The following is a 25,541-nucleotide window of genomic DNA, read 5'->3' on the forward strand; positions in this document are numbered from 1 at the left end:
GCAGTAATATCACTGGCTATGCGGGACGAGAGTGCCATACACTAACAGAGGGGTCTTTGGTCACCACACAAACCAGCACTGTCTACCACCCAGGCCAGAACTCTAAGAAAAAGAAGAGCCCAGCTGGTAAGAGTCTTTTACTTTTATTTATTTTTATTTTTTTTAAAGCAGGTTCCATGCTGGTTGTGGAGCCCCAACATGGGGCTTGAACCCATGATGCTGAGATCAAGACCTGAGCTGAGATCAACAGTTGGATGCTTAACCAACTGAGCCACCCCCAGGTCCCCTGGTAAGAGCGTTTTAAAACTGGAAAGGTCTTCATCTCTCTTATGGTCACCATAAACCATTTTATTTTATTTTTGGAATGGTTTAAGACCTCAAAGTGAAACAGCCATTGCAAAAAACCAAAAATCTCTCCCTAAACTTCCAAACTTCATAGAAAACACATGTATATTCTAGGGAGCAACACTTCAGAGCCATGAATAGACTGAACTGTTATCAGTGTGTGTGGCTTCTCTTAATGATATGCAAATAGAACAAGCCTATGTAATTATCAACTTACATTAATGCAGTTCTCCTGGGGGGGGGGGCACAAAAAACCTGCACAATCATCCGCAGTGAGACTGGAGGACAGAGGGGTAGGAACACAGCCCAGCCAGAAACACGCGGTGGAACTTAATCACTGTAATTTAGATTTTGTCACCACGTCCCAGGTACGAGCTCTTTTCTGCACTGTCAAGAGATCTCCACATTAATTGCTATTCCCGTCTTCTGAGGACATGCACACTCTAATTTGCAGTGATTCTGGTTTCTCCAGCACCGTGCATTTGGTGGCTAAGTCCCTCTTTCCTTCAGAGAAGGAAGTTTGCAGAAGCTCTGATTATCCAGCTCAGTCTGCCAAGATCAACAGACAGAAGGCACAAAGCATCCCTGCTTACCAGAGTCTAACAATGACTGTGACTCAACCTGTCAGCGGGTGGGAAGCCCTCCACCTTGCCTGAAAGGCCACATTCTTCTCTACAAAGTCTGACTTTCAACCAAAGAGTTATTTCCAAATGATGATTTCAATGATTTCTGCATGGTCAGTTTGAAGCAGAAAATTTAGATAATCCTTTGAGGCCTTTAGGCAGCCCCCATCAGCACATTCAGATAATGCCAGCCCAGATTATACAAACCCTACTTTTCACAGGGGGAATCTCTGTAGCCTCAGCATGTGTTAGATGGCACAGCTAACATCTTGGGCTTTGGCTTCAGAGGCCCAGCCTGTCAACCTTACTCCACAGGGATGCTATTCCAGATAAGACCTCCATAACTTGACTTTCTTCTGCCATCAAATCAGACCAGACATATACATCCCCAAATGGAATATAATTTTTCAAAGATTTTATTTGAGAAAGTGAGAGAGAAAGAGCGCATGTGTGCACATGCACACAAGTCAGGAAGAGGCAGAGGAAGAGGAAGAAGCAGACTCCACACTGAGCAGGGACCCCGATGTGGGGCTTGCTCCTAGGACCATGACCCAAGCCAAAAGCACACACTTAACTGACTTAGCCACCTAGGTGTCCCCGGAATATCATTCTTAAAAAGATAACCTCCTTTCAAAATAACTGAACACCAAAAAGACAAGAGTCGAGCTAAACCTAGAAGACACACAGAAACTATTCGGAACTGAAAAACAGTCTGAGTTAGGGCACAGGATTAGTCGAGGAGATGGTGCGGCCTCAAATTGCCATAGTTCTCTGTCACGTGACCCTAGGTCTACGTTACAGCAGGATGGCATTTGATGCTCAGCTTTCTGTTCTGCTTTCCCAACAATGTCCTTAACCTATCTGAACCAAACATTCTATTTTCTGAATTATGGAAAAGTAACTGGATGCCTGGTACTCAAGAATACAGAGATGACTTTCCCAATCACCTTCCTGCTTGGGAGTCACGTGGTTTCTAGACAGGTGATATGGTAGTAGTAAACAGAAGTAAAGCTTCTGAAATGCTTGATGGGAAGCTCAAGAACCTCATCAGTAACAGTGCAGACACAATGAGAGAACTGAGTATTTACCCGACCACGTTAAACAAATCCACATTACACAGAGGGCATCCTCTGTTATTTAGGTTATCTGGGGTTTACTGACAATTTATGTGCCTAGATTCCCATCAAAAAAGAAAAACTAAATTCAGTTTCTCTGCTACTTTTCTTCAGGGCGTAATGATAAAGGAAGCCCAGCGGGCAGCAAGGTTAGGTGCTGTCAAGCAAACTGATCAATGACTGACAACAACAAAAGGCAAAAGGAGAAACCACAACAGACATTAATAGGCCCCAAAACATCGTAGTAGAATACTTCCTCCTTGAAACGGAAGAATCCTGCCATACTTTGGATTTTAGGCTCAAATCCAAAAGAGGAAATGGAAAATGGCATTTATTTTGCCTATCAGAGATTGGAGAATGTGTACTTCTTTTATTCAGAAAGGGAGATTCGAGGTCTAATTTTAGCCACACTTTTCTACTGGACACCCCCCTGCCCCCAATCAACACATCACTGTCAGGAGGCACTTCCTGAAAAAGAATTATCATGTGAACACAGGCTGAGTGATGTTCGGTGACGGAGAAGCAGTGTGGAGGATGTGTTCGGCGTCATAAATAAAGCCACATGAGTCTAGAAGGACCCCTTTCTTTTAAAAATATGCTCAAGATTCTCTTTTAGCATCTTTAAAGACTGTTTCATTCTCTATCACTACCTGACAGCCAGAATTCTAAAATTCTTCTCTGATTCTGGTACAGAAGAAAGTCTTTTATAACATCAAACACAACTTCATGAAGACTAAATCTGCGAACTTTTCTATTTTCTATTTGCAGTGAAAGATAATGTGTGGGGACGGGAGGAATCCAGTGTCGGGTGGCAGATCCAAGGCAAATGTAAAACGGGCAGTCACTGCCTCGGAACCCCCTTCTTTGGACACTGGTGGGTGCAGGAAGGCGGGATGAGGCTGGCCGCCGGACCCAGGACGGGGCTGGGCGCGGCGGCCGAGGCAGCGGGGAACAGCATTACCTTGTATGGGAAGCGGCATCGTTGATGCTGAAAGTGCTGTTCTCCCTGGTCAGCGGGTTTGAGCCAGCCTGGCTCTTGCTGTGGATATCCAGGCTCAGGGAGGACTCTGCCTTCCGCTCCATGCCGAGGCTCTCTGTCTCTAAAGTCCGATCTGCCAGGGAGATCACTTCGCTGGAACTGTGCCACAGGGGGGCCACCTTCTCCTTGCCTGGCCCCGAGCGAGGGGACGACGTGGCGGCCCCCAGGGAGGCCGTGCTGCCATGGCTGGGGCCATAGGAGGTGGTGTCAATGCCACTGTCGGCAGAGGTGCCCTGCAGATAGTTGTAGCTGTTGAGTTCGGATTCGGTGCGGTCCCCGTCATACCACTTCTCGTCACTGTGGGCACTCGATGCGTTGCTGGAGAGAGTATTGCTGCTGGAGTGGCTTGAGTAGTGGCTATCGGACTGCAAGGGAAGCAAGACTGACTTCAGCGCTAGAACGCGAGGGAGAAGCACCTCCTGGCCCGTGCCTGGTTATGGGGTTCTCAAGGCACAAAAATTCAAATGACAACAAGTCGAAGAAAGACAGGAGGTGCCTGGACAAACCCACTTGCAGCATTTGTGGCAAAGAACGCTAGAGACAGGCTGTTTTTTAAGAATCCATTTTTCATTCACTTGGGCTAAAATATCAATAGTATTGAGATCACCTTAATCAGAAAGTGTGCTGGATTCCAAAAGTCCTACCACTCGGAGTGGAAACAAGGCAGAATATAAGACCTATTCCTAAAGAGATCTCCTTTTCCTTCCCCAACTGGCAGCTCTTTAGAACACCACTTTCTTTCTAAGGAGTGCTTAGAGGGAAAATTTATGCAGAGATGCCAAGACAATTCAATGGGGGGAAATCATGGTGCGAGGACAACCGGAGATCTGCATGCAAAAGAAAAGAATGAAGCTGGATCCTTACCACGCAGAAAAATAAACTCAGAAAGATCAAAGGCCTAAAGGTAGGAACCAAAACCATCAGACTCTTAGAAGGAAATGTACATATACATTTTCATGACCTATTTATGCAGTGGTTTCTTGGATATGACACCAAAAGCACAAAAGATAAAAAGAAACAATAAACTGGATTTCATCAAAACTAAAAACTTTTGTGCTTCAAGAAATCCAATTTAAAAATGGGCAAAGGATTTGAATAGACATTTCTCCAAAGATAGTATCACATAGCCAACAAACACAAAAAGATGCTCACGATCCCCAGTCTCTAGAGAGGTGTAAAACCCCACAGTGAGACAACACTTCACACACTAGGATGGTTCTAACCAAAAAGGCAGAGAGGAATGATGGTTGGCGGGAATGTAAAATGGGACAGATGCTGTGGGAAAACAATTACAATCCCATTCTCAGTATCTACTGAAAAGAGATGAAAACGTGTTCATGAAAAACCTAAATGAGTATTTACAACTGCATTATTCATCACAGCCAAAATGCAGAAACAACCCCAATGTCCGTCACCTGATTTAAAAATGTGGTATATCCATTCAATGGTATATTATTCAGAAAGAAATGAAGTACAAATACATGCCGTAACACAGAAGAGCCTTAAGAGTGTTGTGCTGAGTGCAGGAAGCCACTCACAAAAGGCCACATGTTGTTTGATTCCACTCATGGGAAATGTCCAGAACAGGCAAGTCCACAGAGACAGAAAGTGGATGAATGGTGGTCAAGGGCTCGGAGGGAAGAGGACCGCAGTGATGGGCGCACAACTCTGTGAGTTGCACACTTCAGATGGGTGAATATTATGGTATGGGAATTATCTCAATCAAAATGTGTACAGAATCCTTTCCACACGGAGGCTTGCTTGGTTGCCTAGAACATTCTACAGTTTACCCAAGAAATAAAACTTCAAAAGGTATTTGAATAAAGTATCATTTTAAATTAGGAAGGAGACAGCAAGTCCAGATACGTGGTAGAGATTGAGTGAAAAGGGGACAGAAGGAACTACACGCACGTGTGTGCATGTACTGCCTGAGGAAGGGACACGTTCTTCACAGGCGAGGGGAAGGAGCAGGAGAAGGATGCAAAAATTTCACTTCAAATGAACAATCCCTTCTAAAACAAGAACCAATCAACCCGCTACTTCACCGGTGCACTCTAGTTTGTTTGCCACACCACCACATGTGTTACGAGGTCTTCCTTTACTCTTAATGTTTGTGGGGCAGAACTTCCTTAGCTCTGGATCTGTGCTGTGGGATTTGGGGGCTCCTTGCCATGTATGGCTACTGAGCACTTTGAATGTGGTTAGTCCAAAACAAGATGTGCTGAGGGTATAAACTACATAACAGATTTCTATAGGAACATAATAGGAAGCACATTTGTAATTTTAAACTTTATAGTAGCCACATTTAAAAAAGTAAATGAAACAGGTGAACTTAATTTTAAGAATATATTTAATCTAACTCAATCTATTCAAAATATTATTTCACTGTGTCACCAATATAAAGGTGTTAATGAGGGAAGGGAAACTGACGGATGGGGTAATTTATCACTTATAAGTAGAACTACGACCACCATCACATTTCTGCAGTGAAGCCTCTCACCACACAGCCTAGCGTAGGGTGCTTGGCCACGGGCATGTGCTCTGTTTCTGTAGCTTCATATTCATTTTACTAGAGCACAGCTTATATGAGCAAAACCTCTGATCCTTCATTCTACCCGTTCATGATCAGAAATTATGTAGAAGTATGGCAAAACAAAAATGTGTGTAGCTACACAAGACAAGAGAAGCAGGAATGGCAGTTGTCAGAAGCTCTCTGTCCCTGGATGGATGCTTCCACCATATTCCCATCCTTGCCATTGTGTAAGCAAATAAGACCCATGTGTAGCACTTTCTGTTCCCAATACTTTAGGACTCCTTGTGAATGCATCATGTGGCCTTCCATCCAGATCTGTGGGGGTGGCGGGTGCATACCACAGAGGAATCTGAGTTTATCTCAAAGCAACCATAGGGCCACCGGCAATAGAAATTTCAGGGCCAGAGCAGTAAATGCCCACCTCCCGCCAGAATGGCTTCTTTGACCACATGGAAGAAACAGCGAAGCGCGCCTGTGCCATTTTCACATTGCACGGAAGGTACGCTGCTAGGAATCTTATCGTTTTCATTATTTTACAGTTAACTTACATGCCCTTGTTTGTTTGGAGACAAATGGACCACCGGATCCTGCCGCATTAATCTCCCACTGGGGCTCTCTCGGAAAGCAGGCAGTACCTTTGATACTGCGGGGAGATGGCACGTCGGCTCTGGAATACAGCACAGGACGTTATGGGGCAGGCGCTACACAGGCACGAGCACATGTTGACAAATGAAGACGGCTTGCCATTGCATCTCTCAGGTCACTGACCAGCAAACTCTGAATTTCAGCGATAAGCTTGTTGAGAGTTTACACAATAGACAGCATGTCAGAAACTAAGTGGCTGATGGGTGAAGCTTGCAGCTGGTGACAGTGTGTCACGTCATACACAGTAGCAGAGCCAAGTACCACCAAACCAAAGGCCATGGACAACGCGGCAAAGTTAGGAATCAACTTTTGGTTTTGGGGGAAAGTAGAGACTATATGGATTCAATTTATGAAATTTGTTCATTGCCAAGTGTGGCTAACCTAGCTCGGTCTACATTACCTAGACAGGCACGGATGCAATCACGTGTTACTTACCAGGACACTTTGGAAATATTTTACCTGTATATTCATGCTGCTCGAGGACAAAAGAATTGAAATCCTGAGGTCCTCTATAACTGTAAGCTAAGCACAACAGAAAAGACACACAGCAACTAGTTTACTTAAGACAATTGCTTCCTTTTGGACTCCAAGCCGGCGTTCAAGGTGGGGTTCCAAAGGTAAAAGGTGAGCGATTTAGCTTCTTTAACACACTGAGAGCTAAGAGCAACAGGTCTGGACTTCTGCGACACCATTCCTGAATGTAAAGGACAGGGCAACATCCTCTTTTACTCTGACTCTTGACCACCTCCGGAAGCAGAGGCAGAAAAACGAAATCCACCGAGATGGGTGAGCCAATCACGCTCAAGCCCTCACTTCCACCAGGGCACCAGTGTGTCACACGTGAGGTACAGAGACAGGTGGGTCTGGCTACCAGATAAAAGTCCCCTCAGCATTTTCACTCAGTGACCTGAGAGTCATTAGAGAATTGCTCTTACAAATTGAGTGTATCAAGGTCGGCCCCTGATACATGCAATGTACAGTGCTCTGGGTAATGAGAACAGGGCAATTATTTTTCTTGGTTTCTCCCTAGCATGGCTTAGACCAACCAAGCCCCAGATTCCGTCTGATGTTCCAGTTAGAGAAAGCAAGGTTATTCCTCTGGAAAGGTAGAATTTAAAAAATCAGAAAAAAAAATTATTTTAACATTTTATTTGAAGCCATCGATTTTGGATGGAAAGGCCACCAGTTGGTGAAAAGGCTTCTCTGGCAGGTTCTGGGGTATCTTACTTTAAAAAAAAAAAAAAAAAAAAAAAAAAAAGCAAGCAAGCAGGCAAGCAAAAAGGCATATCTTACTAAAAGGATGAACAATTATATTAAAAAGACTCATTGATATTAATTTCCGAGCCTCATCTATGAAGAGTGGGATGCCACCAAATGAGAGTAGATGCAAAGCAAAAAAGACTGGAGGGAGGTTTATGTGAAACAATGAATGTGGGTCTAGGACGAACCTTGTAATTACCCTTTCCAGTCCCAAGATACCTTTGTGACTTCACATGAGTGGGAAGTGGGGCTCTGAACGCTGCACAAAGACCTTGCTCGCAGCTCTGCTTGAAGGCCGCACTAGGAGCCAAAAAAAGCTGCTAAAAGTCATGTTGAAGAAGGGATCCTTTTCACATGTGGCGTTACCATCTCAACAGTATCAAAACATATGGAATTAAAAACATTCCGTCAAGAGCAGAACAGCAGATCGGAAAATGCTCAGGTTTTCTGCGTTGGGGGTAGGTGCCGTGAGAGTGGGTAATGACAGATGGCTCCGGTAACAAGGCATGTCTCACTGATGTGAGTGGAACAAAGCAGATCTTCCGAACCTGAGAATTACATTTCTTTTCCTCACTTCCTGGCTTAGCTAAATACGTCTCCACTGCTTTCTACATTTGTGCTTATTGGTACATTTACAGGGGAAGAGTCATTAGAACAGAGCAAAACAATATATTTGCAAAAAAGAAAAAAAAATAAAGATGGGTCTTTGCCTTAAAAGTTATCTTTTTTGGCCCTGAAGTTTCCCTCTTTTTACCCCCACTGGTGGTAATGCTGCTAGAGCTAGGATAAAGGGGAAAAAAATAAAAGCCCACCCCACGGGCCAGACTCGAGTCCCAGATGGATGAACAAGTTGACACTAAATCCCTGAGGCTACTGTTTTGAGACTTGGTCTTGCTTCATGGCAAAGTTTTATGGTATCAACGAGGGTTACGGTGTCACTGTGGAACAGCTCCACGTAGCGAGAGAAAGGCTGTGCCAGAAATCCCAGTGGAGGCTCACCAGTGGGAATCCTCCCCATCCAGCTGTTTTTTACTGCTAGGACCTGTCCACAGCTGACAGCTTAATAGCAGAGCCAGGGGGGAACAGCCCAGGCGGGAGGAGCGAGATGTTAAGCACGCTACAGATGGGACCCAACAGCAACTGCATCTCCTTCCCACTTTGTACTTCTGTTTTGTTTTTTTAAACTTGACATTAAGAATACCAACAAATCTCCAGGGCACTGAGAGTAGGCAGCCACTACCCAACAAGCAAGGGCTGAGGGAGATACTCAGGACACAAGGGGCTTGGCAGTGTGGCATTTTAATCTCGGTGACAAAACTAATTCCTATGACCTTTCTATGTCTAAATGGGGCGGGGGGGGGGGTCACTTAGAATTCTTTGACTTTTCTCTCAGGTCTTATTTGCTGCCCTCACTCATACATAATTGAACTTAATCCTTAATCCTCCACATGTATTAACCACATGTATTAACCGAGGCTGTATTCTATCATAGAATGTGGTCATGAGGTCAAGAGGTGGCCAACTTGCTGCTTGTAGGAATTAGTTACTTACCCATTTGGTCAGCAATGCTGTCCTCGCTTCTTTGCCAGCTGGGTGTGGATTTCCCGCTGCCGCCAATATCTGACTGGGTGTTCTGCCTGTCGATGGAGGCGGGTGACCTGCGGCTGACTCCAAACCTGTGGCGATTGCCCCCAAACAAAGGCAAAGACGACATCAGGGACCTCCAGCCAGAAGGGGAAGATGGGCCTCAGGAAAATGAGCAACACTCTAATGAAGGCCCTCGCCTACCCACGCTTGCGCTCGTGTGCTCGGATGCCGAAACTGTGAGAGTCATGGTGAACACACGTCTGTTCAAGAACAGGGTATATGTTCAGTACATACTCTGTAGACAAGGGCCAGGGACATTAGCTTTGAGCTAACCCAATAAATATAGAATAAGAAAACCCAAATGTTCCAGCCCACATGTAGCTAAGCTCAGATTCTCATTCGTGGGCAAAGGAAAGATTTCACCATCTTCATGTTCCATGTCTGTCTTCTGACTGGAACACATTAGGGGTTTCTCTTAACTCAGTAATCTGCTAAGTCACTAAGTCACTCAGGTTCGGGGCCAATATTTTCCAAATGTGTGCTCCAAGGTCTGAAAGACAAAGATTGCTAACATTTACGTTACAGAGTGACCACTTTCAAGATGTCTAAATTTTAAATTGCCTTTGGGAATGGCAATTTGGAAGTAGGAAGCTGGCATACATAAAGGCAAGTGGCTATTTCTGGAAAGAACTGTTAGTTATTTAATGAGCCAGTTTTATTTTACCCTGGGTAGAATAATAATATATGCCTAATTATAAAGCACATGCCTTGATTAGCAATATCAGCTGGTAAATATTGAGTGATCCCAGGAGAAAGGGCCAGAGTGAAAAATTCAAAGACTCATGTGGACACTTACACGTTTGTGTGTGGTTACTAACGAACTTATGAGTAATCAATGTGATAAAAGATCAACAGATCCCAACTGATTCAGGCTTATGACAGGTGTCCTATTTGCTAGGGACTGATAAATGCATGGGGAGGCCCAGCAAGTGGTGCACTGGAAAGAGCGGGAGATGAGGAGGCCTGGAGTCAAGTTCCAGCCACCCCCCCCAAGTCACTTGAATTTTATCTCCATGCCTTTATTTGTAAAATGGCAATTCTATCTTATGGATGGGGAGAAAAATCTATACAAAAGCATTTGCAAAGGAGAGAAGGCTGTTAACATGAACCTTGTACTCTAACATTTCCCTAAATTACTTCTGCACAATGACAATTGCTTACAAATTCAATCACAAACCTTCCTAAAGGAAGTTACCTCTCTTATGTTAAACAAGAAAACTGACTTGTGAAAATTTCAATGAAAGGTGCTGTTTAAGAAACAAAACAGTGGTTCCTGCAGACTGTGTGTGGATTTCAGTTCTGCCTTTCCTGTAAGTTGATCCAAACATCTGGAAGAAAATGACTAAAACTGTTTGCATCTTTGTACGTATTTATTAATTGATGCAATGATGCTGATTTTCATTAACAATGACAACAAAAACGGTTGGTGGGGTGAGTCTCTAATTATGAAATTTGCCATTTCCTCCCTAGGTAGGGTCCTTGTTTAGCTCAAGAACAGTCAATATCCTCCAACTGGCCCTATGATTTTATGATTTTATTTCAAATTTGCAATAAATGAAGACTTTTTAAAAAGGCACAGATATAAAAGTTAGACATGGGTTCAGTCTTGCTTCTCCTTTTTGGTAGCAATGGAAACCAAAGACAACTTTTAAAACCTCTGGATTTAAAGCTGAGTGCTTTTCTGGCTGTCTGGTTTTAAATAAGCGATAAAGCAAGGCTGTCCTTCAATCCTACCTTGAGAAGCAGGTACCATTTGGCTGACACGAGGCATGTTCAGGGACCAGGGACTCTCTAACTCATGAGCCAGTCCACGGCTGCAGAGCAGGCTCATGGCCTTTCCTCATCACAGGCTGGAAACTTCTCTACAACTTTCCTTTCTTGATCTCAGTGGTCCTCAGGGACAAGCTTCGACCCTCATGGCAGAGTGCTAGAAGGAAGCTACAGTGGCCTGTCTCTGTCTCACCTTTGGGCTGTGGGCCCTCCACTATGCTTCTGGACTCGATCTCCAAGCTTCTCATTCACTCAGCCCATCCCTGCCTCTGGCCATTGACTCCACAGCCCTCAAGCATGTAGTCTGAAGACAAATCTCCAAGGAGAGTAGAACAAACCCTTTGTCTTTTTCACAGTGTTGCTTTCTACTTATCTCTTGTTGCCATCCTAAACTTGCGCAGGTACCTTCCCCCAACCTGTGTGGAACGGGCATTATCAGTCACCCTGCTAAATTTCATCTCTCAACCCATCTGGGTAGTCTCAGAATTCTGCACTGGGGGCACAAAGGCAGATACTGGGCCCCTTAAAGCAGAGGGAGGACTAGGAATGAGCAGATTACACATGTGGATGACAACCATGTCCTGCTCTGATCTACTGGTATTACCCCACGCTACTGAGCTTCTTACAGCTGAGCAGGACTGAGTCTGCCGTGGACCCCATACAGTCCTGCCCCACCATCAATGGTACATACCTACATGTACGGGGCTATGCTGTAGAGTAGAGGAGATCATCTTTCTCTTGATAAGGGTAACTTTAGAATCCAGCCTGGCCCATGGGACAAGCACGTGAGTCAGACTGTGCACCGTCTCCTCTATCACTGGTACAGGCAAAAATGCCCAGGCTCTAGAGAACACTGGATCATTACCTTCTTATCAAAGAGCAGTCCAGGTGAAAAAAGATGTTACACATCTTTGGTCAACATCTATGTTGATATAGATACACATCTATGGTCAACAATTACCGGGTAACCTCACAAATAATGGAAAAACCCTCAATATCACCTACGGTAGGGCTGGCATTACAGATCAGGTTGAATAATTAAAAACATTGCAGGATGGGCACAGGAACTGTGTTGCTAACATTCACCAAGATATTCAGATTTCGGCTTACATTTCTGGTACACGTTTCGAGGGTACACGTATCAGGTCACAAGAAAACAGTGCTCTTGCTGCTGTTAGCTTATGTCTTATTGCTGTACCAACACTGAAGAGGCAGTGAATTCTTATTTTTGAAGTCAAACCAGGCCCATTTAAAATCTACTAATTAAAACAACAAATAATTAGTTGGGCCCATGGTAGGGTATGATAGTAATACTTAAAATCATATAACCTTTTAACTCATGATAAGAGCTAACTTTTTTTTCTCATTGTCACTAAAGTAATTAAAAGAGACATGTGCATTTTAGATATGCTACTAGGGGAGTCCTGGGGGGACACGGAGATGGCAGAGGGAGTGGTGGTTTATTACCTACTTCCTGTTAACATAAATATTTAGCAACAACAACACTAAATGGTTGTAAAAACCAACAAAATGCTATAACAAAATATCCATTATGAAGGTATTCTTAGTAAATATGACTATTTTATAACATGATAAAATCTCAAGAAAGTAACCAAATCATTGTGCATTTGTTAAAAATATATATATAGGGAAAACTCAATAGAAACATGTTTTTATAAATGCCTCACATTTGATTTTCAAATAGTTCCAAGTTCTCTACCACCTTTCCCAGAGAGATGGCCCAGCAGGATGTCTTCGATGGTTCCTTTACTCTTCCTCTGGGCAAAGGGGGCATGTGTGTGTCATGTAACGTTTTGCTGCTAATTATGTCCCAGCTTCAGACATTCTGGCGGTCGTGGTGGTGTTTTTCTCTTTAGTAGCCTCTAAAATCATGTATGCTCAGCCTTTTATTTTTAAGTCTTGTCAGAAGCAAAGAGTTAACCTTTGGGTGTTTGGTGTTTTCCAAAAAGGAATTAAAGAAAGAAAGAAAGAAAGAAAGAAAGAAAGAAAGCCAGCCAGAAAAACTCTCAAGCTAAAGTCACAGGAGACTTTGAAAGTGTGAGAAAAGTAATTTTAAGCTTTGGCTAGGATGATTATTTCCCCTGCTTTAACGGCAACACCAACACAAACTCTAGCCAGTACTATGGAGTTTGCTTTGGAGGAAGAAACAAAACCTGAACTATGCAACTACTATACCATGAAACTAGGCAATGCATACAATTGGAGACATGAAAGTAACCTGATTTCTCTGCCATGGAGCCCTTGGAGGCCAGAGAATGATGAACTTCCTGAGAAATGGTTTAACCAGACATTAAAACATGTATAGAGTTCTATCTGCGGTATTAACCACATTTTCCCTCTTGCTCCTTTGAGAGTGATCAAGGCTTGTCTGAATTACAGAAGAAAGACAGCGCTGTCAATGGGCGCCACACCTACCCTTCGGGCATGGACTTCTGCCTGTAAGTGCCTCCACCAGAGCCAGTCTCGCTGGATGAAGACAGGTTGCTAGGGGAGTTACGGCAGGGCTGGGACCTTGCCAGAGCCATGGAGGAGACCGTCACGTAGATGTCTGAACCGGGAGACAGCCTGTGAGCGCAAACCAAAAATATGAAGTCAATCCAAGGGAAAGCCCCAAGGCAGTGCATGATGGATAATATCATATAAACACGACAAAGAAAGCCACTTCGCGGAGGTAGTGAAAATGAAGCCAGCTGGAAGCCTACAAAAGAAACTTCCCTATAAAATGACTCCCTCAGGGAACAGCTGGAGAATGGCCTTGAAGGGGATGTGGTTGGGGGACGTCAAAAAATAATGGGGGGGGGGGGACATGTATGCTTCCCAAAGCTGCCAAAATTCAGTGGAGTGAATTCCTAGTATGGCAGTGCAAAGGATAATGGAACCCCAGTGACACTGACACAGCAATTAATTCCAATTTCTCACACTGGTTCTTCCAGAGTGTGACCACAGTGAGACTAGTGCACTCTTCGTATATGTCTTTGTTTTCCAATTTTCTTACTCAAAGTGGGGAATGAATATTCAGATTATGCTATTTAGTATTTATAAATGGGGTTGATTATAGAGCATCACCATCTAAAAACCCCCATAAAAAAAATGCCTGGCGTGTCAGTTACTGAATTTAATTGGCACTAGTGAATTTATGTAAGAGTGTGGTAGAGGTGTGCCCCAGATTCCTCACTCTGCTGACAGGCGCTGGGGACAGACACCGGAGCTCTGTCATTGGGACAGATTGTGTCCTTTACCTCCTCTCCTCTAGTGGATGACAGCGTAGCCCCGGGGACATCAGTAGGTGACATGGCCATGTGAATGGACGTGAAGTCCATCTCACTATGGAGATTCTAGTTCGGAGGTGAAAGCTGGCTGCACCACCAGCTCTGTAGCACCTGACTCTGTAGCAGGCAAGCCATTTCCACGGGACAGCTGAGGCAGCGGGATCAAAGTCACTGGTTCGGTAAGCTGGGACCCTTGACTGTGAATCCACTGCTCTTTGCTAAGCCACTGCTGTCCCCCAGAGAAGGACAACTCTTCTCCGCTTCCAGGGATAGCTTGCAGCAGGTCTGCACAGGTGTTTTCGCAGGAAAAGATATCTTTTACTCAAACCAAAGTTCAGCAGCCTGGGACAGACCCTGATTCGCTGATCTAGAGCATTTTCTAACAGCACGACTATGTGCCTTCTGAAGCAGGACAGGATGCGGTTCGGGTGCCAGAAGGTGACACAAGGGATAACAGAATCACAAGAGGCTTTTCTAACAGAACAACAACAGGGGTGGATGCTGAGAGCATGACTCCCGAACCCATCTGTTCCAAAGACTTGAGAATCCAGATTCTCAATCTGTTCCAGGACAAGCCCAGCCTCTCCCACTGTCTCCTGGAGGTCCCTACCCAACACCCTGACCCGCAGCTCGAATTAAACCTCATCCAACCCAAGGTTTTGCCATTCCCCCAAACCTGTCCCTCCTGCCTTTGGTATCTTGAGCTAAACCCCTTGGAACTGTCCGCTTCTCCCCCCCCCCCCCCCCCTTTCTTCACCTTCCACATCAACTGCTCTAAGTTCAACTTTTAATGAGTGAGTGTGTCAGGCAGCCTGGGGGCTGGTCCTGACAACGCGAAGACTAAGGCGGTGGCTGGTCTTCAGCCTGCTGACTGTCCTCCCTGTGGCCTGGAGCAGCACGGCTCTGTTCTAACTGGTCTTCTGACTTCTAGGCTCTGTGCAGCCCACTCCTCCCACCCCCACCAGGCCGAGCCATGGGACTCGCACTATGCTCTGCACGCCTTCCCATTGCCTTCAGAGAAGAGGACCGGATCCCCAGCCCCTTCTTCCAGGCCTTGGACCATCCTGTCTAAGCCCTTCCTTCTCTCTGTGCTCTTTGCCGCCTCCGCGCACCCTCCATCCTGGACACGTTCGGGGTGCCCCTGTTCTCAGACACAGCTACCACGTGCATACTTTTACTCATCTCGTCCTCGCTGCCTCTTGTCTCCCTTTCTGACATAAAATCCTTTTTCTCTGAGACCTAATTCCAACATCAGGTCCACGAATGCCTAATCAGAACTTCCTGGGGGGCCCCCACCGCCTGCTTTCTGTGTCGCTGTCACACATCCATCCGAAAGGTTAGTCTTATGTGTGTCTATCTTCCCAGCCAGACATGCTCCTTAAGGGGCAGCTCTGAGCTTTATTTCCCTTTACATTTCTGGTGGCTTCAAACACGTCTGCTGACAGAAGGAGGCCCCTATCGGCAGGGCAGAAAATGACGAACAGAAGGCGGGTTCAGGATCAGGGCCCTTAGTGACCTCAGAAGCCCAGCCAGGGGTTCACAGCCATGGTGGGTCTACATCAGCTGGAAAACAGTCAGTCACTAATAATAAAATGCCCAAACTGGCGACTATTATTACTAATTACTAAAAAGCAATTAGAACAGCTTCAAAGTTAACGTTCCTCCTTAAATGTGAGAAAAAGGGACGGTGGAATGACCCCAGACACTCTTGAGCATATCCTCGCTCTGACGTGCAGTGGCAAGAGAACTTCCTGACCACGGCTCCTCTAGGCATTGCCCCGTGCGACGAATAAGGACACCGAGGATGCCAGGTCTTGAGGGAATGGGATGAGAAGCTGGGACAAGAGGCCGAGTTCCTAAGCTCCCCTGGTCATCATCAGCGATCTTGTTCTTGCTACGCAGACTCACAGAAAGACTAGTTCCACGGCTGGCGGATACCGGCTCGGCAGAGGGTAGGTGTGGGGCAGCCTCAGTGGGGTCAGGGACTAGCTGCGTTTGTGGAGACTTTGTGTGTCTGCCGCATAGAGGAGGAGGCATTAAAGAAAGATGAAAACAAAGGAGACACAGTGTGAGCATGGTCGCCAGGTCAGGGCCGCTGCAACATCTGGGGGACCTGTGACCCTCCAACTCTCTTCAGCTGAACCAGTCATGCCAGTGAATTAAACTACAGTAAATATTCAGATGTTTGTGTTTCCGAAAGGAAGTGACAACGGACTCCGTAGGAAAAGTCAGATGTAACTTTTACATTTGTATTTAGAGCTTGCTCTGCTTACTCTGCTCTCCAAAACGTACATTAATTTAACATATCTCATGCTAGTTCTCAACCTCAGCTCTTTTATTTGGCATATGTATCAGAAAATTCTACTTGGTTACTGGAGTTATCCCAAAGTGAAAAAATAGCATTTCCAGAAGGCCAGCATTCACTCCCATCCCTCTTCTGCATTTATATAACTCAATAGTGGCTTTGTTTTCTGTCTGTTCACACACATAGAACACACAAACAGAAACCGATGGAATGCCATCCAAATGTTTTTACGACGCTAGATGCGTATGTATGGTGGGCAAAGGAATTTTCAGAATTAGCTCTTATTCTGATGACTTACTATTTTTTTCTAACAGTCCGAAATGAATACCATCACAATTACTGTTTGAGAACAGCCCTCGTTCAGTGACTGGGGTGGGGTGCTGCCTGCTGGGCAGTCCACTTCTGCCAGAGAGAGCCTGGGGTTGGCTGTGACTCAAGCTGGGCCAGCCACGTGCTGTCCCACCACTTGGAAAAGGGGGACCCCCAAACTGGCTCACAGAGGAAGCCAGCACGCTGACCTTTTGGCTGTCTCCACCCCACCATCCCCTGTATTTGAAAGCACCACTGAAAAGTCAGTGTAAGATTAGGGCTTCTCTTCTCTTTTGAGAGAAACTGAGATCTTTCTACTATCTTAGTCTCAACAAGCCTCTGACTTCTGGACATTAATGCCAAATAGGTTTAGAGGACTCACACTAAAACATCTTTCAGCGGCTGTGAGACTTTTCAATTCTGTGGAATGTAAGAATTTCCAGGAATGTTCCGGTCACTGTGAGGAAATGTCTAAACCTTTTAGTGTTAATTTTGGTAGATTCTTTTCCCAACTTTTTTTTTTTTTTTAATTTAGCCAAGAAATAACTAAATGTTTTTAAAGCAACTGAAATTAAATGTTCTCTGGAGGTCCCTATGACTTCCCTCTGCAGAAACAAAACACCAGGGCTTTCTGATCCCATGAAAAATGCAGCAACTGAAAAAGTCATAATCGTCAGCCAGCTAGACAATACCTCCAGAGTCCACAAGATTCTGCTTAAGACCAGCTTTTCATTTATATGCAATGCATTTCACTGCAATGGAAACAGAATTGAATGGAATGGACATTAAGGAAGAGATGGTCCAAGATCAGAATCAGTCCCTCATTTTCCAGAAGCATTCTTACACCAGGGCAAAGGGAGAAGAGACTTACCCACAAAACTCAGATTTCTAATAAAGTAAAACTCTTGCACTCCATCATGCCCTTCCCATAAATCAACTCACAGGTCTATACACACAGTATTAACATTAATAGAGTCTCATTAAATTGATCTCTTCAGATCATGACTGATTATAATTTATCAACTTGTGGATAAAGAATTCTTAGTATCTGAGTGGCTAATGATAAAACATTTTCCTGAGTAGTTACATATAGATTTAATTATGCCTCTCTGTCCTGCTTTATACTCCAAAGTGACAGCACTGCCTAGATGTGTCCAAGGAGACGAGGCCCTCCGTAACCCAAGTGCAAACAGTGGAATGATGGTAAAAACAAGAGAGAGGGTTTCAAATAGCACCAATGACTGACAAATTAGATACTTGAGTCCATAATTAAGCACAGCACTTTACCACAACTTAGCAATTAAAATGCTATTCACCCAGAGAGCAGGACCAAGTTAAAATCTGTCTTCAGAAATGTAGATCAACCAGGATTCTTCCAGAATTTTGTAAAAAAAAAAAAAAAAAAAAAAAAACAAAAAATTCTCACAAATGATTCACTGTAATATAATTTGGGTGCTATCTCCAGACCAAAGTTTGAACAAGCTATTCTAATTCAAGCCACTTGTCCCTCTGTCATTTCATCTCTTTCTACCGTGTTCTTTGTGAACCAGAGCTAGCCCCCTGGCTTTCTGAACAAGCAGTTCATATCAGCTGTTCAGAATGGATCATGAAAATCCTGTTCTGATGAGCCTCCTGCGACAAGGTCACTCTACAACAAGGGATAACTTCTTTACACAATTAGGAAAATACAGCAATCCATCACACTGAGATAAATGAATCATCACGTCGCAGCTGCTGGCACGCTGTTAGAAGTTCCCAGCCTGGCGTCCATCATGGGGGCCTCTTGACAAGAGTCAATTTTCTATCTAAGGGTGACTCGAAAGAACAGAAAATAAAAATGGATTGCTTGCAGGATCAGCCACATAATTCATGGGACTCAGTTGCAAAATGAAAACAAAGAATCCCCTTTGTCAAGACAGGGACAGCAGAGCACAGAACCCAGCACAGAGCCTCACGAGCGTGGGGCTCTGCGCACCTGCAGAGGCTGCTCTGCGAAGCCGGCCCAGACTGCAGTGCATGCAATGGGGCCCCCAACACACGAACACGCATGTATTCATCTGACAAGCTCATCTGTCTTGAGCTCTGGTCTATGTATGGTGCTAGATTTCACTCCTGTAGCATGGCGCTGGAGGCTATGGAGGCCAATGGCTTTGATGCTAACCCCAGCTCCACCACCAGCCTGCTAGCACTCTATGCTAATTATCTCATCTCTTAATCCCTGGGCATCCGTGTTTGAAGAAAGAGGGGAAGGGCAACCAAGGTCCTGGGCTGTTGGGTGAACTGAGAAAACTCACACAGGGGACTGTGAATAGAGCCTGGCACAGAGGATGAACTCAATACTACCGACTTAGAGTTTTTACATAAAACACAAATAAAATGTAAATGGCATGAGAGCGGAACACATAGGGTGTCAGGGGGCTCAGGCAGGTTAGAAGTCAACTCCTACTGCGAAAACTAGGAGAAAGGAAGCTTTATGAAGAAATGTATCTGGAATAGGTCTTGTAGGAAGCCACGGATTTCCACAGAAGTCAGGAACTGGGACACAGGGGAGTGTGGGTGTGTGTGGCCGCCATGAGTTAGGTGAGAGCTCTATCCTTGCAGAAGATGGGAAGGGGCTGTGACTGGGAGGATGCGTGGGTCTTGCAGGGTGAGCCCCCTGTGGTGGGCCAAGGAAGCACAACCCTTCTCTGTCAGATAACAGGGATGCACAGAAGCTTCTGGAGGAAAGCACTGGTATGGCCGGAGCTGACCTTAAACAGTCAAATCTGAGGGAGATACAGACAGCTGAGGATCCATTAGCCCACCACAAACACTAGCTTCTTCGATTAGTCTTACCCTCCGCCAATACCCACAATCCTTCATGAAAAGAATTCACAATTTTGTTTGGATTTGACATGCTAGAATTTTAAAGACTAAAAAACTAGACGAAATAAGTTCCTTCCCTGTCCCAGTTTACAAACAAGAATAAGGGAAGCAGAAGCGGAATGACGGCACGCCATGCTGGCCTCCGCTCAGAGCGGCTGCGCACTGGCAGCCCCCTCTGGGGGGTCTCCGAGACCCCCAGTCCTCTCCTCACAGCTGCCCTAAGCTGGGAGAAAAAACCTCCACCCCACAACCCACTTTCCTTTCCCACCAGACCCTACTAGTACCCAAGTCTGAACCACTTGCTGCTGGCCACGGTTCCAGGCTGCACTCCATCTTCATCTCTATACCCCTACTTTTATTTTGGCGTATTTCATACACTATGATCATCTGTCCTTTTAAAAAATATAATGGGAAGCTGAGAGAGTCAAACAAAAAGTGGCAGATTGGGACACTCCAGGCTGTTTCACTTGGCTGGGCTCAGAGTCTCTCCAGAGTGGGGACTGTAGGGGCCAGTGAACTCCAGCACATACCTGTAAGCAGGCCACAGGTACAGGAGTGAGCCCCTTCCCTATCAACCCTCCTTATGTGTTTGCACTGCGCTCCTTAAAATGAGCCTGCAGCTCCAGAGCCAGTGGCTCAGGGCCGTCTTTACATGGCCTGAAGCAGGGTCTCATGAGCCCTCTTACGGTACGGCCACCGCCAAGCACCCAGCACTCAGCCCAAATACACCCAACACGCAGAAACACACTCTCGAGTGAGAGAGCACCTCAGCTCTTAAGACCAGCCCTAAGGACCCTCTCCCCATCTAATGATACATAGCAATTGGTCCTGCAAATAAAAAGGAAATTAAATCCACTTTTCTCAGCAAGTACTTTAACGACAGGCAGATCCCAAACGGCCACTCTATAACCATACTGGGTGATTCTCACAAGCGGAAGCTGACCTTGGCCCGTTCATTATCCAGGACCCTGAACAAAAAGGCTTAGGGGAAAATTTCACACAGATGATTGTGGCAGTGGGTTTGGTGGCTCATATGTCTTCATTATAACTAATTTCTACAAGTATATACATATATATATATATATATATATATATATATATATGTATATACTGTGCAATCAACAGATCTTAAAGAAAAATGTCAGTCGTTTCAAATATAAGGCAGCAGAATGTACTTTTTTCCCCCGTGAGTTATTTAAATTCTTGAGAAATGTATTCATGTAGCTGATGTGCCTTCATCAGGCAAAGGACTAACTTCTCCACGGGGAGGAGAGTGACAGCAAGACATATGTTAGCTATGACTTCTAGAAAGGCCTCCCCATGTTTTGTGTGTGTGTGTGTGTGTGTGTGTGTGTGTGCGCACGCGCGTGCGTGCACACACATAGGGGCTGAGGTAGCCTCAGGGCCATTGTGGGCCTCTGTAGAGCCTCCCATAGGGCATGGCCAGGCCAGGACTCCTCAGGCAGTCCTATGGTAGCAGCCTCCCAGCGTTGGGTCGGAGGGTAAGACCCTGCTGCTGGGCACTCACAGGAGTACAGTTCCTTTGTGACACACAGAGCAGCATGGTCATAAGCCCCCTTATGGCTCTTCCCAGAACACAACTGCTTCATCAGATCCTCTTGAAGGTCATTCTAATTTGCATGGATGGGTTTGCCAGAATTTCCTATACTTCCTGCAAATGCACAGCTCATCAGTACTGCTCTCAGCACAGCAGGCCTCCTGAACTCATCCTCTGTCTCACCGAAGTCACCCGTGACACTGTCACTGAAGACAATACAATGTGCCTGTGAAAACACACTGACCTACCACACGCCTAGCCTGGATTAGGCTGCAGACGGATTCACCGGCCCAGGCTGGCCGAGCCACCACAGCCCAAAAATGCTCCAGTGGAACATGATCTGCCCCACCCTCGCTCAACATCACCCACCCACAAGGAAGCTCTGTCTGGAAAAGCAGCGAAAAAAGGACAACAGTGACAAACAGCAACCACCATTTTCTGAGCCTCCCTATGTGGCAGGCCTGTTCTAAACCATACCTGTTCGTAACCATACCGCCTTGGTCAATCTTTGTATCAGCTCTGGGGCGTGGGGCTAGTGCCCATTTGATGCGTGGTGCCCTGAAGTACAGGGGGGAGCAGGGAACCTCCCACTGTCTATCACTCCCAGCACTCACATGTGAACCAAGGCCTCTGCGCTCCTGGCACATGTGGGAGTTTTCCAGTGGCTCACGCTGCAACACTGGTGGACATGTTGGGGGAAGCCCGGTGGGGACATGTGTCTGGGCTGAGCGCATGACAGCTACTTCGAAGCACTTGGAGAGCCTGGGCTGGGGGCCATGCTGGAGCACTCTGGTCTCATTCCCTGGGTCTGTCTGGAGTACATAAAGGAAAGGGAACAGGGGGTATGTGGAACTCCAGCACTGTGCCCGTTTCCTGAACACTTAAACAGGAAACATCACTGTACTATAATCTGAACGTGGGAGCCTGCATCCCACCTGACCCTAATCCTAGTGTGGATGCCACAGGATGCCAGCTCCTGCGCAGAGTTGGGGGAAAAGGAGCATTAAGAGCCTAGTGAGGGGCGCGGGTGGCTCAGTAGGTTAAAGCCTCTGCCTTCGGCTCAGGTCATGATCTCAGGGTCCTGGGATCGAGTCCCACATCAGGCTCTCTGCTCAGCGGGGAGCCTGCTTCCCTTCCTCTCTCTGCCTACTTGTGATCTCTCTGTCGAATAAATAAATAAAATCTTAAAAAAAAAAAAAAAAAGAGCCCAGTGAATTTACATCAAATATGGTCCTCTGCTTTTCCTCCTCTTGGCCATAAATAAATACAATACTGTAATTCGGTTTCCACTAAATGGAAAGCTTCATACGAAATTCAATCAAGAACAACTCACACTTCACTCTGAGTCAGTCTGAGACAGCTTTACTCGCAATATACTTTTAAAATAGGAGTATTTAAAATTAAGCCAACAAAAATCAAGGAATTCTATCTAAATCTAGCTTTAATTCTATAGCTTTGTCAGACTACTGAATGCTTCAGTTCTACTGATCTTTTAAATTTTATAAAAATGAACTGATTTGCCAAGTGCCCACTGAAGGATGAATGGATAAACAGAATGTGGTATCTACACGGAAAGGAAAATTATTCAGGTTCAGAAGGAAGTGTCATGGACTGAATATGTGTCTCCCGCCCGCCAACCCCTACCAAATGCATGGGCTGAAGCCCTAACCCCCATTGTAATGATATTAGGAAGGGAGCCTTTGGGGGAGGTGCTGACTGGTCATAGACAAGGTCATGAAAGCGTAGCCCCCGCAATGGTATCAGTACCCTTGTAAGGAGAAAAAGAGAAACCAAAGCTTCCTTCTCTGCCGTGTGAGGGTATGGTAGGAAGGCTGCTGTCCACAGCTGGGGAGAGGGTCCTCATCAAAAACTGCAGCTGCGGGCACCTGACCTTGGCATTCCCAGCCCCCAGAGCCTCGAGAAATCAGTGTCTGCTATTTAAGCCACCTGGCCAGTGGAGTTTTGCTACAGCAGCCTGCATTAACACAGGTCAGAATCCCCACACAGGTGAACCTCGAAGACACTATGTTACAGTGAAACAACCAGTCCTGAAAGGATGAGTATTTTATAATTTCATTTATATAAGAAACAGAAGTCACAGAGACAGAAAATAGAATGGTGGTCACTAAGGGTGGGGAGGGGGACAGGGAGGGATGGGAAAGGACTGTTTAACGGGGACAGTCTCCGTTCTGCCAGGCTGAAGAGGTTCTGGAGATGGGACAGTGGGAGGCTGCCACAACAGTGAATGCTCCCAGAGCCACAGGACTCTACACGTAAACTGCCAGCGTGGTACATTTCAGGTCATATATATTACACCACAATAAAGAAGGGCAAAAAAATGACAAAAAATGTAAAAGTAAAAAAAATGTACTTTCTCCTGAATTGATTTACCTCTGTTCCTACTATTTAAGTAAGTTCTTTTGTTCATTGGTTTAATTACTAAATAAAGTTTTAAAAAATTGATTGCGGGCCCATGACAATGTCAGAATTTATAATTAATCCTTGGGATATAATGATGAATAAGACAGGCTAAAACTGGCAATATCCCCAAGTAAGACTACAATGAAATTTACAGCTGACCCTTCAACAATGTGAGCATTAGAGGTGCCGACCCCTAAAGCACGTGAAAATCCATGTATAACTTTAGGCACCCCCAAAACTTTACTAAGAGCTGCCTCGTGACCCAGAGCCTTACTGGTAACAGCTGATTAACACATGTGTTCTATGTTGTATATATTATACACGATATTCTTGCAGTAAAGTAAGCAGAGAAAGGAAAATATTAGTAAAGAAAATACATTCACAGCACTGCGCTGTGAAAAAAACCCACACACAAGTGGACACATGCAGTCCGAACCCATGTTGTTCAAGGGTCCGCTGGAACCGGTTCTGGGAAGGACCAGTTGTAAGAAACAGGGAGCGGAAGGGCAGTCCGAGCAGGGCCACTCACATCAAGGCATCAAGGACAGAAAACCCAGCCACGGAGTCCTTCACAGTCCAGAGCCTGGGGTGGCGGGTGGAAGGTGCAAGCCAGCTGAGCCAGGGCTCCCAGGCCGACGGACTCGCGCTGACGGCTGGCAGCAGGCGGCGATGAGGGGCGCCTCCACTTCTATCAGCCTGCGCGTCCCCCAAGTCTGCAACGTGGTCTGGGCCAGAACAGTCCTAGTGTGACCTGACACGCCTGTGATGATGACTGGGGAAGCTTGAAAACCAAGAGCTCAGAGAAGTTTGGGACTCCTACCTGGATGGGCGTGGGATGGGGCACAGGGTGGAGAGGAAGGCGATTAGGAATCCTAGCCCTGCCCTGGATACCTGTGGCCCTGGCACAGCCATTCACTGTGCCTGGTGACATGTGAGAAAGAGGACGGAATGGACGAGCAGGGGCGTGGCTACAGGCCTTGGCTGCAGGCCTCCCGGGCTTGTGAGGAGACACGGGCGTGACCTTCAAGGGCAGATTCAGCTCGTCCTCAGGCAAATGGATATGAACAGTGAAAAGGAGGTCAAGGCACAGCTACACCACTGAGGAACTGCCCGCACGCTGGGGATGTGGTGGAGGTCAATGAGCCCGCCGTGAGGCACTGCACGCCACGGGAGGAAAGAGTCTTGGAGGACACACAGTTTGGGGGAGCAATGAGACAGGTGCAAAGAGCTGACCAAAAAAAAAGGAGAAACAAACAAAAAAGAAACAAAATAAACAAACAAAAAACCAGGGGCAAAGTTTTGGAAGACAGAGAAAAGGAGTCTGAAAGCGGGAGCAGCGAATGGTGCCGGATGAACTGAAGACTGCCGCATCCGGGGGCCAGAGCTCTAGAAACACAGAGGGCAGGGATGTAGATGGAGCGACAGCGACACTCTCAAGTTCTAGGGTTTCAAGGTCCTCAACTCAAGACAAACAACTACGAGCCAGGGAGACGGCACTTAGGACATGCAAGTCCTAAACCGTCTAACCACCACTGGGGGATCAAATGGGCGCTTGCCTTATGATAAAGCAGAAAGTAACAGTGAAGACTGGCGTGGGACTGCTGAAATAAATTCAGCATCTCCTTAAGGACACCGACTGAGCAGGCACATGACCATCATGCCCTTTGTGGGGGGCTGGTGTCTGCTGAAGGGGCACGGAGGCTCCACGCAGCCAGCCTTAACCTCCCAAGTGGGGAAGGACTCCCCCCAGCTGCTCAGAGCTAAAAGCAGGGCATGCAGGGAACAGTGGCATCCAGGCACGACTTAAAAGTACCAA

At 45.9% G+C, this 25,541-nt stretch overlaps 1 protein-coding gene across 4 annotated transcripts in view; it reads right to left on the minus strand.

Moving 5' to 3' along the window:
- The window catches only part of SIPA1L1 (signal induced proliferation associated 1 like 1), a 362,171-nt gene that overhangs the window by 34,507 nt on the left and 302,123 nt on the right, over positions 1–25,541 (minus strand). For 2 of the 4 annotated variants that reach the window (XM_059182928.1, XM_059182927.1), the window contains exons 13-17: positions 13,414–13,563; positions 9,112–9,236; positions 6,760–6,822; positions 6,204–6,322; positions 3,045–3,487 (exon numbers count right to left, since the gene is read on the minus strand). In XM_059182928.1, the coding sequence (XP_059038911.1) occupies positions 3,045–3,487; positions 6,204–6,322; positions 6,760–6,822; positions 9,112–9,236; positions 13,414–13,563 (900 nt within the window). The remainder of the gene's footprint in view (positions 1–3,044; positions 3,488–6,203; positions 6,323–6,759; positions 6,823–9,111; positions 9,237–13,413; positions 13,564–25,541) is intronic. The other 2 variants (XM_059182930.1, XM_059182929.1) reach the window with 1 other exon arrangement.

The sequence above is a fragment of the Mustela lutreola genome, chromosome 7, assembly GCF_030435805.1.
Source record: "Mustela lutreola isolate mMusLut2 chromosome 7, mMusLut2.pri, whole genome shotgun sequence".
Classification (NCBI taxonomy): Eukaryota; Metazoa; Chordata; class Mammalia; order Carnivora; family Mustelidae; genus Mustela; species Mustela lutreola.